The 12,974-nt window shown below is 49.0% G+C and overlaps 1 protein-coding gene across 3 annotated transcripts in view; it reads left to right on the top strand.

Annotated features, from left to right (window-relative positions):
• The window catches only part of afap1 (actin filament associated protein 1), a 342,584-nt gene that overhangs the window by 294,882 nt on the left and 34,728 nt on the right, over positions 1-12,974 (top strand). For 2 of the 3 annotated variants that reach the window (XM_072495955.1, XM_072495956.1), the window contains exon 13: positions 2,262-2,531. The exons of the other annotated variant lie outside the window; for it this stretch is intronic. In XM_072495955.1, coding sequence (XP_072352056.1) covers positions 2,262-2,531 — 270 coding nt within the window. The remainder of the gene's footprint in view (positions 1-2,261; positions 2,532-12,974) is intronic. 3 annotated transcript variants of the gene reach the window in all.

The following is a 12,974-nucleotide window of genomic DNA, read 5'->3' as shown; positions in this document are numbered from 1 at the left end:
CCCTCCAGTCCCCCAACCGGGGGACCTCCGTCCCGACCACCTCTTCTGTGTCCCATTCCCTTTCAGCCAGTGCAGCAGCAACCCTTTTTCCCCCCCCCCCCTCTAGCTTTTTTGCTCCCCCCATATCACTCCCGTAAGTCAGCTGACACCTGCTGACCCCGGCTTCCCCCGCCGACCCTTTGACCCCGCCCCCCCGTGTGGGAGTCTCCCAATCAATCCTTTGTTCCCCTTCCCGCCTTTCTTCTCGCGCGCGGGGAAAAAAAACCCGCGCTTTCCAAAGCCTGCCCCGCCCCCTCTGGCGCAGCTCCTGTCGCGGCCTAGTCTCTCTCCCCCAGCCCATATAACATTTCCTGCACGTGATTCCCCCTATATACAACAACCATCAGACTTCACCCCTTAACCACCCCCCACCCTCACAGACCCTCAGTTAGAGTCCAACTTTTCAGCTTGTATAAAGGTCCACGCCTCTTCAGGCGTTTCAAAGTCGTAATGTTGGTCCTTGTATGTAACCCACAGTCGCGCTGGCTGCAGCATTCCAAATTTCACTCCTTTCCGATGCAGCACCGCTTTGGCCCGGTTGAAACCCGCTCTCCACTTGGCAACCTCCGTGCTCCAGTCCGGCTATATTCGGATCTCCGCATTGCCCCACTTGCTACTCCTCTCCTTCTTGGCCAATTTCAGGACCCTCTCTCTGTCCGTAAACTGGTGAAATCTCACCACCATCGCCCTTGGCGGCTCAGTTGCCTTGGGCTTCCTCGCTAGCACTCGGTGCGCCCCATCCAGCTCCAGCGCCCTCGAAGGGGCCTCCGCGCCCATCAGCGCCCCGATCATCGTGCCCGCGTATGCCGCAGCATCGGCCCCCTCCACTCCTTCTGGGAGACCCAGGATCCTCAGATTATTTCTCCTCGACTTGTTCTCCAGGTCTTTGAGTCTTCCCGCCCACTTCTTGTGTAGCGCCTTGTGCCGCTCCACTCTCACCGCCAGGCCCAAGAGCTCGTCCTCATTCTCACTCACTCTTTCTGGACCTCCTGGATCTTCACCTCATGGGCCTTCTGGGTTATCCCTAGTCCTTCAATTACCGCCAGCATAGGCGCCAGCATCTCCTTACGCAGCTCCTCAAAGCAGCGCTTGATGAATTCCTGCATCTCCTCTTTGTCCCCGGCCGCCGCCATTTTGCTTTGTTTCCCTCGCTTCTCCCGCTGCTCCAATGCCGCTTTTTTGGCCGTTGCAATTCGGGTCCGGTCCATAAAAGTCGGTAGGGGACCTCGCTCTTCTCTTCCCCACGGGTTGTCTGTAAAAAAAATTCCGTTGGGGCTCCTCTAGCGAGCCCGAAAGTCCGTAATCGCGGGAGCTGCCGAATCGTGCGGCTTAGCTCCGCATAGCCGCAACCGGAAGTCGCTAATTAGTTATTGACAACACTCCATTAATATGGGTAGGTAAGTGAATAAGGGAATGCGCTGGAAAATCTACAACCATTTTGTGATTATAAAGATGAACAAAATAGTTGGTACAACAATCGAGAGCATGAAAGGCTTTGGAGTTGTATACTGAAATCATTATGAGCAATTTAAATCCCTTAACCTTATAGTATAGTGGCTCCCTGTGAACCACCTGAATTGAACTGACAGTTGTGGGATATTTTAAGCAGCTCAGTGGATGACAATGTCACCATTAGCTCGCGAGCATTTTATGCTTCAGTTATTCGTGGAGATGGCACATCAGCATTCAGAATCAATTTTTGACTGCCTATGAAAATTGGGTGTTGTTAGTGCAGCGGTTCTGAAATATATTTGCTAGTTTGCGCTGTTACTGGCGGGAGGAGAAAATATTATTTTAACATTTGTGCAATGAACAAACATTCTTCCCCAGTGCACTGGTCTCTATATATTTAAAACCATCTAAAAAAACATTCTCTGAGTTTGATGGATCTAAATTTGAATACTACCCAGGTGTTTTCTCAGCACTGAATCAGATAGGTTTTTACCATTCTGTTGTTGCAAATTAGTTCCAACACTGATTGCACAGCTGGAAGTGTGCTCAAACCTTATTTTGATTAAAAAAAGTTAAATTTCACCTCATGAATAACAAGAAGTAGTTTCACGAATTATGCTAATAGGGTATAAGATGCATGAGTCTGGTTCTTTTAGTACTCTGTACTTTGGCTATATTCACAGTACTGCTATATCTTTGTTAGACATTGCATTTAATCTGCATGTTATTGCTTCTAACAGCTGAAGCTTGTTCTATATTGTATATCACAGGAACAAGAGGTTTTCACTACTAACGCTAATACGCACTGGTATGAGGAAGTTCACGCTGACAGCACTGACCTGTATGACAACGTTCCGCCACCAAAACCAATTGCTCGCAAATCGCAACCACTTGGGGTCCAGAGTAGGCTTTCCACTGAGAAACTGTCCTCTAAGAATAACAAAACTCACGCTTCTTCACCTCTGTCTTCCACGCGGTCTCTGACTAATAAAACTAACATCCCTGCTGCAGAAAAGGGAGCAGTCAAAACAACCCCACAGGTACTTCTGTAATCCACCAATTATATGATACATGTGGCATTCTTATGTTTTTACATTTTCAAAAACAAATCGGTGCCCTTTTTCCAGGCAGAGTAAGTATTAACCGCCCTACTTTTTAAATAGGCACTTTCTGCCTGATTGCTCTGTTACCTGTACTAAAAGCTTTGGAGGTTAATTTCAGAGAAGGTTCTTTTGATTGTTTATTGCAACTTGGACTAAGGAGCTGAGGAATCCCTGGAAAGCAGCATAAAAGGCAATTACGCTGGTTATCTGGCAGTTACAGGGCTGGCTCTTCTACTGAATTTACAGAAGACAAGTGGAGATCTCCCCAATCTATTAGTATTATAGATGTTAAGAAATTAGCTCGGTATATCGTGTACCCTAATTTTAAAGTTTTCCAGAACTTTAGTAGCTCTTTCAGGAATTGGCAGCTCAAATCATTTCAACGTCATTGCCCTTGGGATTTTATGGTACTGTTTCCAACATGAGGCAACTATGAATAATCTCTAGTTACACGGCATGTTGCCATATGTCTTCTTGTGAATTGGAAACTGATTCAATTTGTTGCAGAACTTTAGTCTGAAGCAGAAGTAAAGCAAAGATAGCCACCTGCTGGACTTTTACCGACACTGCAACAATGCCTGGCATCATTCGACAATAAAGATTTTCTGTCAACCCTTATGGGAAGTCATAAATCCCAGGGACGTTGTCCTTTTTAAGATTGTCATGCAATGCATATCATTCTTATTATATAAACTCTCCCCGCCCACTTTGCTTTATTTGAGGTCTTACTGTGGGTCACTGTCTCCGTTTTCTCTTCTTTCATTTTCCGCAGCAGTTTTCTCTGACTCCCCCATTGAAAGAACCATAGAATTTACAGTGCAGAAGGAGGCCATTCGGCCCATCGAGTCTGCACCGGCCCTTGGAAAGAGCACCCTACCTAAGCCCACACCTCCATCCCATCCCTGTAACCCAGTAACCCCACCCAACCTTTTTGGACACCAAGGGCAATTTATCATGGCCAATCCACCTAACCTGCACATCTTTGGACAGTAGGAGGAAACCGGAGCATCCGGAGGAAACCCACGCAGACCCAGGGAGAAAGTGCAAACTCCGAACAGACAGTGACCCAAGCCGGGAATCGAACCTGGGACCCTGGAGCTGCGAAGCAGCTGTTCTAACCACTGTGCTACCATGCCCCCCACGCGAGTTGAATTTTATGGCCTCCATTGGGCAGGAGCATGGTGGTAAGCCTGTGAAAATCATGGGACTAAATTGAATGTCCTGTTTCCACTCCTAGTCACCTGCTAATATTTTTTCCGGAGTCGTCTTCTGGACTGAGTGGGCACCCATTTATTTTAGGCTGTAGCCTATTTATAATACACAAGCTTTGGCCCGTTAGTGGACATAGGTGCCTAAGGCAGTTTGGAGCTGCCAATGGATGGAGCATTGCAACGCATGCTGTACCCATTTGTATAGATGTGGAGTATCCTAACCATAAGACCATAAGACATAGGAGTGGAAGTAAGGCCGTTCGGCCCATCGAGTCCACTCCAACATTCAATCATGGCTGATTTCAACTCCATTTACCCGCTCTCTCTCCATAGCCCTTAATTTCTCGGTAAATCAAGAATTTATCAACTTCTGCCTTAAAGACACTCAACGTCCCGGCCTCCACCACCCTCTGTGGCAATGAATTCCACAGACCCACCACTCTCTGGCTGAAGAAATTTCTCCTCATCTCTGTTCTAAAGTGACTCCCTTTTATTCTAATGCTGTGCCCCCGGGTCCTAGTCTCCCCTGCTAATGGAAACAACTTCCCTATGTCCACCCTATGTAAGCCATTCATTATCTTGTAAGTTTCTATTAGATCTCCCCTCAACCTCCTAAACTCCAATGAATATAATCCCAGGATCCTCAGACGTTCATCGTATGTTAGGCCTACCATTCCTGGGATCATCCGTATGAATCTCCGCTAGACCCGCTCCAGTGCCAGTATGTCCTTCCTGAGGTGTGGGGCCCAAAATTGCTCACAGTATTCTAAATGGGGCCTAACTAATGCTTTATAAAGCTTCAGAAGTACATCCCTGCTTTTATATTCCAAGCCTCTTGAGATAAATGACAACATTGCATTTGCTTTCTTAATTACGGACTCAACCTGCAAGTTTACCTTTAGAGAATCCTGGACTATGACTCCCAAGTCCCTTTGCACTTCAGCATTATGAATTTTGTCACCGTTTAGAAAATAGTCCATGCCTCTATTCTTTTTTCCAAAGTGCAAGACCTCGCACTTGCCCACGTTGAATTTCATCAGCCATTTCTTGGACCACTCTCCTAAACTGTCTAAATCTCTCTGCAGCCTCCCCACCTCCTCCATACTACCTGCCCCTCCACCTATCTTTGTATCATCGGCAAACTTAGCCAGAATGCCCCCAGACCCGTCATCTAGATCATTAATATATAAAGAGAACAGCTGTGGCCCCAACACTGAACCCTGCGGGACACCACTCGTCACCGGTTGCCATTCCCAAAAAGAACCTTTTATCCCAACTCTCTGCCTTCTGCCTGACAGCCAATCGTCAATCCATGTTAGTACCTTGCCTCGAATACCATGGGCCTTATTTTACTCAGCAGTCTCCCGTGAGGCACCTTATCAAAGGCCTTTTGGAAGTCAAGATAGATAACATCCATTGTCTCTCCTTGGTCTAACCTATTTGTTATCTCTTCAAAGAACTCTAACAGGTTTGTCAGGCACGACCTCCCCTTACTAAATCCATGCTGACTTGTCCTAATCCGACCCTGCACTTCCAAGAATTTAGAAATCTCATCCTTAACAATCTTGCCAACAACCGAGGTTAGGCTAATTGGCCTATAATTTTCCATCTTTTTCCTTGTTCCCTTCTTGAACAGGGGGGTTACAACAGCGATTTTCCAATCCTCTGGGACTTTCCCTGACTCCAGTGACTTTTGAAAGATCATAACTAACGCCTCCACTATTTCTTCAGCTATCTCCTTTAGAACTCTAGGAAGTAGCCCGTCTGGGCCCGGAGATTTATCAATTTTTAGACCTCTTAGTTTCTCTAGCACTTTCTCCTTTGTGATGGCTACCATATTCAACTCTGCCCCCTGACTCTCCTGAATTGTTGGTTTATTACTCATGTCTTCTACTGTGAAGACTGACGCTAAGTACTTATTTAGTTCCTCAGCTATTTCCTTGTCTCCCATCACTAGATTACCAACGTCATTTTGGAGCGGCCCAATGTCTACTTTTGCCTCCCGTTTGTTTTTAATGTATTTAAAGAAACTTTTACTATCATTCCTAATGTTACTGACTAGCCTACCTTCATAATTGATCCTCTCTTTCCTTATTTCCCTCTTTGTTATCCTCTGTTTGTTTTTGTAGCCTTCCCAATCTTCTGACTTCCCACTACTCTTTGCCACATTATAGGCTTTCTCTTTTGCTTTGATGCATTCCCTAACTTCCTTTGTCAGCCATGGCTGCCTAATCCCCCCTCTGATAGCCTTTCTTTTCTTTGGGATGAACCTCTGTGCTGTGACCTCAATTACTCCCAGAAACTCCTGCCATTGCTGTTCTACTGTCTTTCCCACTAGGCTCTGCTCCCAGTCGATTTTCGTCAGTTCCTCCCTCATGCCCCTGTAGTTACCTTTATTTAACTGCAACACCTTTACATCTGATTCTACCTTCTTTCTTTCAAATTGGAGATTGAATTCTACCATATTATGATCACTGCCTCCTAAGTGTTCCCTTACTTTAAGATCTTAATCAAGTCTGGCTCATTACATAACACTAAGTCCAGAATGGCCTGTTCCCTCGTGGGCTCCATCACAAGCTGTTCCAAAAAACCCTCCTGTAAACATTCAATGAATTCACTTTCCTTGGGTCCACTGGCAGCATTATTTACCCAGTCCACCTGCATATTGAAGTCCCCCATGATCACTGTGACCTTGCCCTTCTGACATGCACTTTCTATTTCGTGGTGCATTTCGTGGTCCTGACCACTGTTAGGAGGCCTGTACATAACTCTCATTATGGTTTTTTTGCCTTTGTGGTTCCTCAACTCTTTTTTTTTATAAATATTTTATTGAAAATGTTTGGTCAACCAACACAGTACATTGTGCATCCTTTACACAATATTATAACAACACAAATAACAATGACCTATTTTATAAACAAAAAATGAATAAATAATAAATAACAAAAATGAAAACTAGCCCTAATTGGCAACTGCCTGGTCACAAGTAACACTCTCCAAAAATATAATTTAACAGTCCAATATATAATTATCTGTAGCAACGGCCTATATATATTATACAGTATATATTAACAACCCTGAGAGTCCTTCTGGTTCCTCCTCCTCCTCTCTCTCTCCCCCCCCCCCCCCCCCCCCCCCCCATCCTGGGCTGCTGCTGCTGCCTTCTTTTTTCCATTCCGTCTATCTTTCTGCGAGGTATTCGACGAACGGTTGCCACCGCCTGGTGAACCCTTGAGCCGACCCCCTTAGGACGAACTTAATCCGCTCTAGCTTTATAAACCCCGCCATGTCATTTATCCAGGTCTCCACCCCCGGGGGCTTGGCTTCTTTCCACATTAGCAATATCCTGCGCTGGGCTACTAGGGACGGAAAGGCCAAAACATCGGCCTCTCTCGCCTCCTGCACTCCCGGCTCTTGTGCAACCCCAAATATAGCCAACCCCCAGCTTGGTTCGACCCGGACCCCTACAACTTTTGAAAGCACCTTTGTCACCCCCATCCAAAACCCCTGTAGTGCCGGGCATGACCAAAACATATGGGTATGATTCGCTGGGCTTCTCGAGCACCTCGCACACCTATCCTCCACCCCAAAAAATTTACTGAGCCGTGCTCCAGTCATATGCGCCCTGTGTAATACCTTTAACTGAATCAGGCTTAGCCTGGCACACGAGGACGACCAGTTTACCCTGCTTAGGGCATCTGCCCACAGCCCCTCCTCGATCTCCTCCCCCAGCTCTTCTTCCCATTTCCCTTTTAGTTCATCTACCATAGTCTCCCCTTCGTCCCTCATTTCCCTATATATATCTGACACCTTACCATCCCCCACCCATGTCTTTGAGATCACTCTGTCCTGCACCTCTTGTGTCGGGAGCTGCGGGAATTCCCTCACCTGTTGCCTCGCAAAAGCCCTCAGTTGCATATACCTGAATGCATTCCCTTGGGGCAACCCATATTTCTCGGTCAGCGCTCCCAGACTCGCGAACTTCCCATCCACAAACAGATCTTTCAGTTGCGTTATTCCTATTCTTTGCCACATTCCATATCCCCCATCCATTCCCCCCGGGGCAAACCTATGGTTGTTTCTTATCGGGGACCCCCAAGGCTCCAGTCTTTCCCCTATGCCGTCTCCACTGACCCCAAATCTTCAGTGTAGCCACCACCACCGGGCTTGTGGTGTAGTTCCTCGGTGAGAACGGCAATGGGGCTGTCACCATAGCCTGTAGGCTAGTCCCCCTACAGGACGCCCTCTCTAATCTCTTCCACGCCGCTCCCTCCTCCTCTCCCATCCACTTACTCACCATTGAAATATTAGCGGCCCAATAATACTCACTTAGGCTCGGTAGTGCCAGCCCCCCGCTATCCCTGCTACGCTGTAAGAATCCCTTCCTCACTCTCAGGGTCTTCCCGGCCCACACAAAACCCATGATGCTCTTTTCAATCCTTTTAAAAAAAGCCTTCGTGATCACCACCGGGAGGCACTGAAACACAAAGAGGAATCTCGGGAGGACCACCATCTTAACCGCCTGCACCCTCCCTGCCAGTGACAGGGATACCATATCCCATCTCTTGAAATCCTCCTCCATTTGTTCCACCAACCGCGTTAAATTTAACCTATGCAATGTGCCCCAATTCTTGGCTATCTGGATCCCCAGGTAACGAAAGTCCCTTGTTACCTTCCTCAACGGTAGGTCCTCTATTTCTCTACTCTGCTCCCCTGGATGCACCACAAACAACTCACTTTTCCCCATGTTCAATTTATACCCTGAAAAATCCCCAAACTCCCCAAGTATCCGCATTATTTCTGGCATCCCCTCCGCCGGGTCTGCCACGTATAGTAGCAAATCGTCCGCATACAAAGATACCCGGTGTTCTTTCCCTCCTCTAAGTACTCCCCTCCACTTTTTGGAACCCCTCAACGCTATCGCCAGGGGCTCAATCGCCAGTGCAAACAATAATGGGGACAGAGGGCATCCCTGCCTTGTCCCTCTATGGAGCCGAAAATATGCAGATCCCCGTCCATTCGTGACCACGCTCGCCATCGGGGCCCTATACAACAGCTGCACCCATCTAACATACCCCTCTCCAAAACTAAATCTCCTCAACACCTCCCACAAATAATCCCACTCCACTCTATCAAATGCTTTCTCGGCATCCATCGCCACTACTATCTCCGTTTCCCCCTCTGGTGGGGCCATCATCATTACCCCTAACAACCTCTGTATATTCGTGTTCAGCTGTCTCCCCTTCACAAACCCAGTTTGGTCCTCGTGGACCACCCCCGGGACACATTCCTCTATTCTCATTGCCATTACCTTGGCCAGGATCTTGGCATCTACATTTAGGAGGGAAATAGGTCTATAGGACCCGCATTGTAGCGGGTCCTTTTCCTTCTTTAAGAGAAGCGATATCGTTGCTTCAGACATAGTCGGGGGCAGTTGTCCCCTTTCCTTTGCCTCATTAAAGGTCCTCGTCAGTACCGGGGCGAGCAAGTCCACATATTTTCTATAGAATTCGACTGGGATTCCATCCGGTCCCGGGGCCTTTCCCGCCTGCATGCTCCTAATTCCTTTCACCACTTCTTCTACCTCGATCTGTGCTCCCAGTCCCACCCTTTCCTGCTCTTCCACCTTGGGAAATTCCAGCCGATCCAAGAAGCCCATCATTCTCTCCCTCCCATCCGGGGGTTGAGCTTCATATAATTTTTTATAAAATGTCTTGAACACTCCATTCACTCTCTCCGCTCCCCGCTCCATCTCTCCTTCCTCATCCCTCACTCCCCCTATTTCCCTCACTGCTCCCCTTTTCCTCAATTGGTGTGCCAGCAACCTGCTCGCCTTCTCCCCATATTCGTACTGTACACCCTGTGCCTTCCTCCATTGTGCCTCTGCAGTGCCCGTAGTCAGCAAGTCAAATTCTACATGTAGCCTTTGCCTTTCCCTGTACAGTCCCTCCTCCGGTGCTTCCGCATATTGTCTGTCCACCCTCAAAAGTTCTTGCAGCAACCGCTCCCGTTCCTTACTCTCCTGCTTCCCTTTATGTGCCCTTATTGATATCAGCTCCCCTCTAACCACCGCCTTCAACGCCTCCCAGACCACTCCCACCTGGCCCTCCCCATTATCATTGAGTTCCAAGTACTTTTCAATGCACCCCCTCACCCTTAGACACACCCCCTCATCTGCCATTAGTCCCATGTCCATTCTCCAGGGTGGGCGCCCTCCTGTTTCCTCCCCTATCTCCAAGTCTACCTAGTGTGGAGCGTGGTCCGAAATGGCTATAGCCGTATACTCCGTTTCGCTCACCTTCGGGATCAATGCCCTTCCCAGCACAAAAAAGTCTATTCGCGTGTAGACTTTATGGACATAGGAGAAAAACGAGAACTCCTTACTCCTAGGTCTGCTAAATCTCCACGGGTCTACACCTCCCATCTGCTCCATAAAATCTTTAAGTACCTTGGCTGCTGCCGGCCTCCTTCCAGTCCTGGACTTCGACCTATCCAGCCCTGGTTCCAACACCGTATTAAAATCTCCCCCCATTATCAGTTTTCCCATCTCTAGGTCCGGAATGCGTCCTAGCATCCGCCTCATAAAATTGGCATCATCCCAGTTCGGGGCATATACGTTTACCAAAACCACCGTCTCCCCCTGTAGTTTGCCACTCACCATCACGTATCTGCCCCCGTTATCCGCCACTATAGTCTTTGCCTCGAACATTACCCGCTTCCCCACTAATATAGCCACCCCCCTGTTTTTTGCATCTAGCCCCGAATGGAACACCTGCCCCACCCATCCTTTGCGTAGCCTAACCTGGTCTATCAGTTTCAGGTGGGTTCCTGTAACATAACCACACCTGCCTTAAGTTTCTTAAGGTGTGCGAGTACCCGTGCCCTCTTTATCGGCCCGTTCAGCCCTCTCACGTTCCACGTGATCCGCCGGGTTGGGGGGCTTCCTACCCCCCAGCCTTGTCGATTAGCCATCACCTTTTTCCAGCTCCTCACCCGGTTCCCACGCAGCTGTATCTCCCCCAGGCGGTGCCCCCCCGCCCATCCTCTCCCATACCAGCTCCCCCCTCTCCCCAGCAGCAGCAACCCAGTAATTCCCCCCTCCCACCCCCCCCGCTAGATCCCCCGCTAGCGTAATTACTCCCCCCATGTTGCTCCCAGAAGTCAGCAAACTCTGGCCGACCTCGGCTTCCCCCCGTGACCTCGGCTCGCACCGTGTGACGCCCCCTCCTTCCTGCTTCTCTATTCCCGCCATGATTATCATAGCGCGGGAACCAAGCCCGCGCTTCTCCCTTGGCCCCGCCCCCAATGGCCAACGCCCCATCTCCTCCACCTCCCCTCCTCCCCCCATCACCACCTGTGGGAGAGAGAAAAGTTACCACATCGCAGGATTAGTACATAAAACTCCTCTTTCCCCCCTTTTAAACCCCCCTCTTTGCGCCCCACCACTTTGTTCAAACGTTCTTTTTAATAACCCGCTCATTCCAGTTTTTCTTCCACAATAAAAGTCCACGCTTCATCCGCCGTCTCAAAGTAGTGGTGCCTCCCTCGATATGTGACCCACAGTCTTGCCGGTTGCAGCATTCCAAATTTTATCTTCTTTTTATGAAGCACCGCCTTGGCCCGATTAAAGCTCGCCCTCCTTCTCGCCACCTCCGCACTCCAGTCTTGATAAACGCGGATCACCGCGTTCTCCCATTTACTGCTCCGAGTTTTCTTTGCCCATCTAAGGACCATTTCTCTATCCTTAAAACGGAGGAATCTCACCACTATGGCTCTGGGAATTTCTCCTGCTCTCGGTCCTCGCGCCATCCCTCGGTATGCTCCCTCCACCTCCAACGGACCCGCCGGGGCCTCCGCTCCCATTAACGAGTGCAGCATCGTGCTCACATATGCCCCGCCGTCCGCTCCCTCCACACCTTCAGGAAGACCAAGAATCCTCAGGTTGTTCCTCCTTGCGTTGTTCTCCAGTGCCTCCAACCTTTCCACACATCGTTTCTGATGTGCCTCATGCGTCTCCGTCTTCACCACCAGGCCCTGTATGTCGTCCTCATTCTCGGCTGCCTTTGCCTTCAAGACCCGAAGCTCCCGCTCCTGGGTCTTTTGTTCCTCCTTTAGCCCTTCGATCGCCTGTAGTATCGGGGCCAACAGCTCTTTCTTCATTTCCTTTTTGAGCTCTCCCACACAGCATTTCAAGAACTCTTGTTGTTCAGGGCCCCATGTTAAACTGCCACCTTCCGACGCCACCTTGGTTTTTGCTTGCCTTCCTTGCCGCTGTTCTCAAGGATCCACTGCAATCCGGCCACTTTCTCCTCCTTTTTTCATCCGTATCCAGGGGGGATTCCCTTCTGGTTTACCGCACAGTGTTTTTAGCCGTCCAAATTGCCGTTGGGGCTCCTATCAAGAGCCCAAAAGTCCGTTTCACCGGGTGCTGCCGAAACGTGCGACTCAGCTGGTCATCGCCGCACCCGGACGTCGGTTCCTCAACTCCACACAGACGCCACATCATCTGACCCTATGTCATTTAGTGCTATTGATTTAATTTCATTCCTAATTAACAAGGCAACCCCGCCCCCTCTGCCCACCTCTCTGTCTTTTCGATAGGTTGTGAATCCCTGGATGTTTAAATGCCAGTCCTGAACCCCCTGCAACCACGTCTCTGTGATGCCTACCACATCATACCTGCCAGTCATAATCTGGTCCACAAGCTCATCTACCTTGTTCCGTACACTGCGCGCATTTAAATATAGCACCTTTAATTCTCTATTGACCGTCCCTTTTTGTTTTCTTAGTGTGGTGGACCTTGGTTTACTGAGCCTTTCCATACAGTGTCATATTTTGTGGGATGGGGACTATCGTAACCTCTCCTGAGTCCTGGCTTTTTTGTGTTCCTAAGCAGCTACGCTTCCCACTGATTACTTCACCTCTTTGTTCCCTGACTTTCCCTTCCCCCCCAATCTCTAGTTTAAAGTCCGATTGACCACCCTATTTACTCTTTTCGCCAGAATACTGGTCCCAGCTCGGTTCAGGTGGAGACCATCCCAACGGTATAGGTCCCCCCTGTCCCAAAACTGATGCCAGTGTCCCATGAAAAGGAACCCCTCTTTCCCACACCACTCTTTCAGCCACGTGTTAACTTCCCTTATTCTTGCCTCCCTATGCCAATTTGCAC

Source organism: Scyliorhinus torazame, chromosome 3 (assembly GCF_047496885.1).
Source record: "Scyliorhinus torazame isolate Kashiwa2021f chromosome 3, sScyTor2.1, whole genome shotgun sequence".
NCBI classification, from domain to species: domain Eukaryota; kingdom Metazoa; phylum Chordata; class Chondrichthyes; order Carcharhiniformes; family Scyliorhinidae; genus Scyliorhinus; species Scyliorhinus torazame.
Note: the sequence above shows the minus strand (reverse complement) of the source record. Positions and strands in the feature narration are given on the sequence as shown.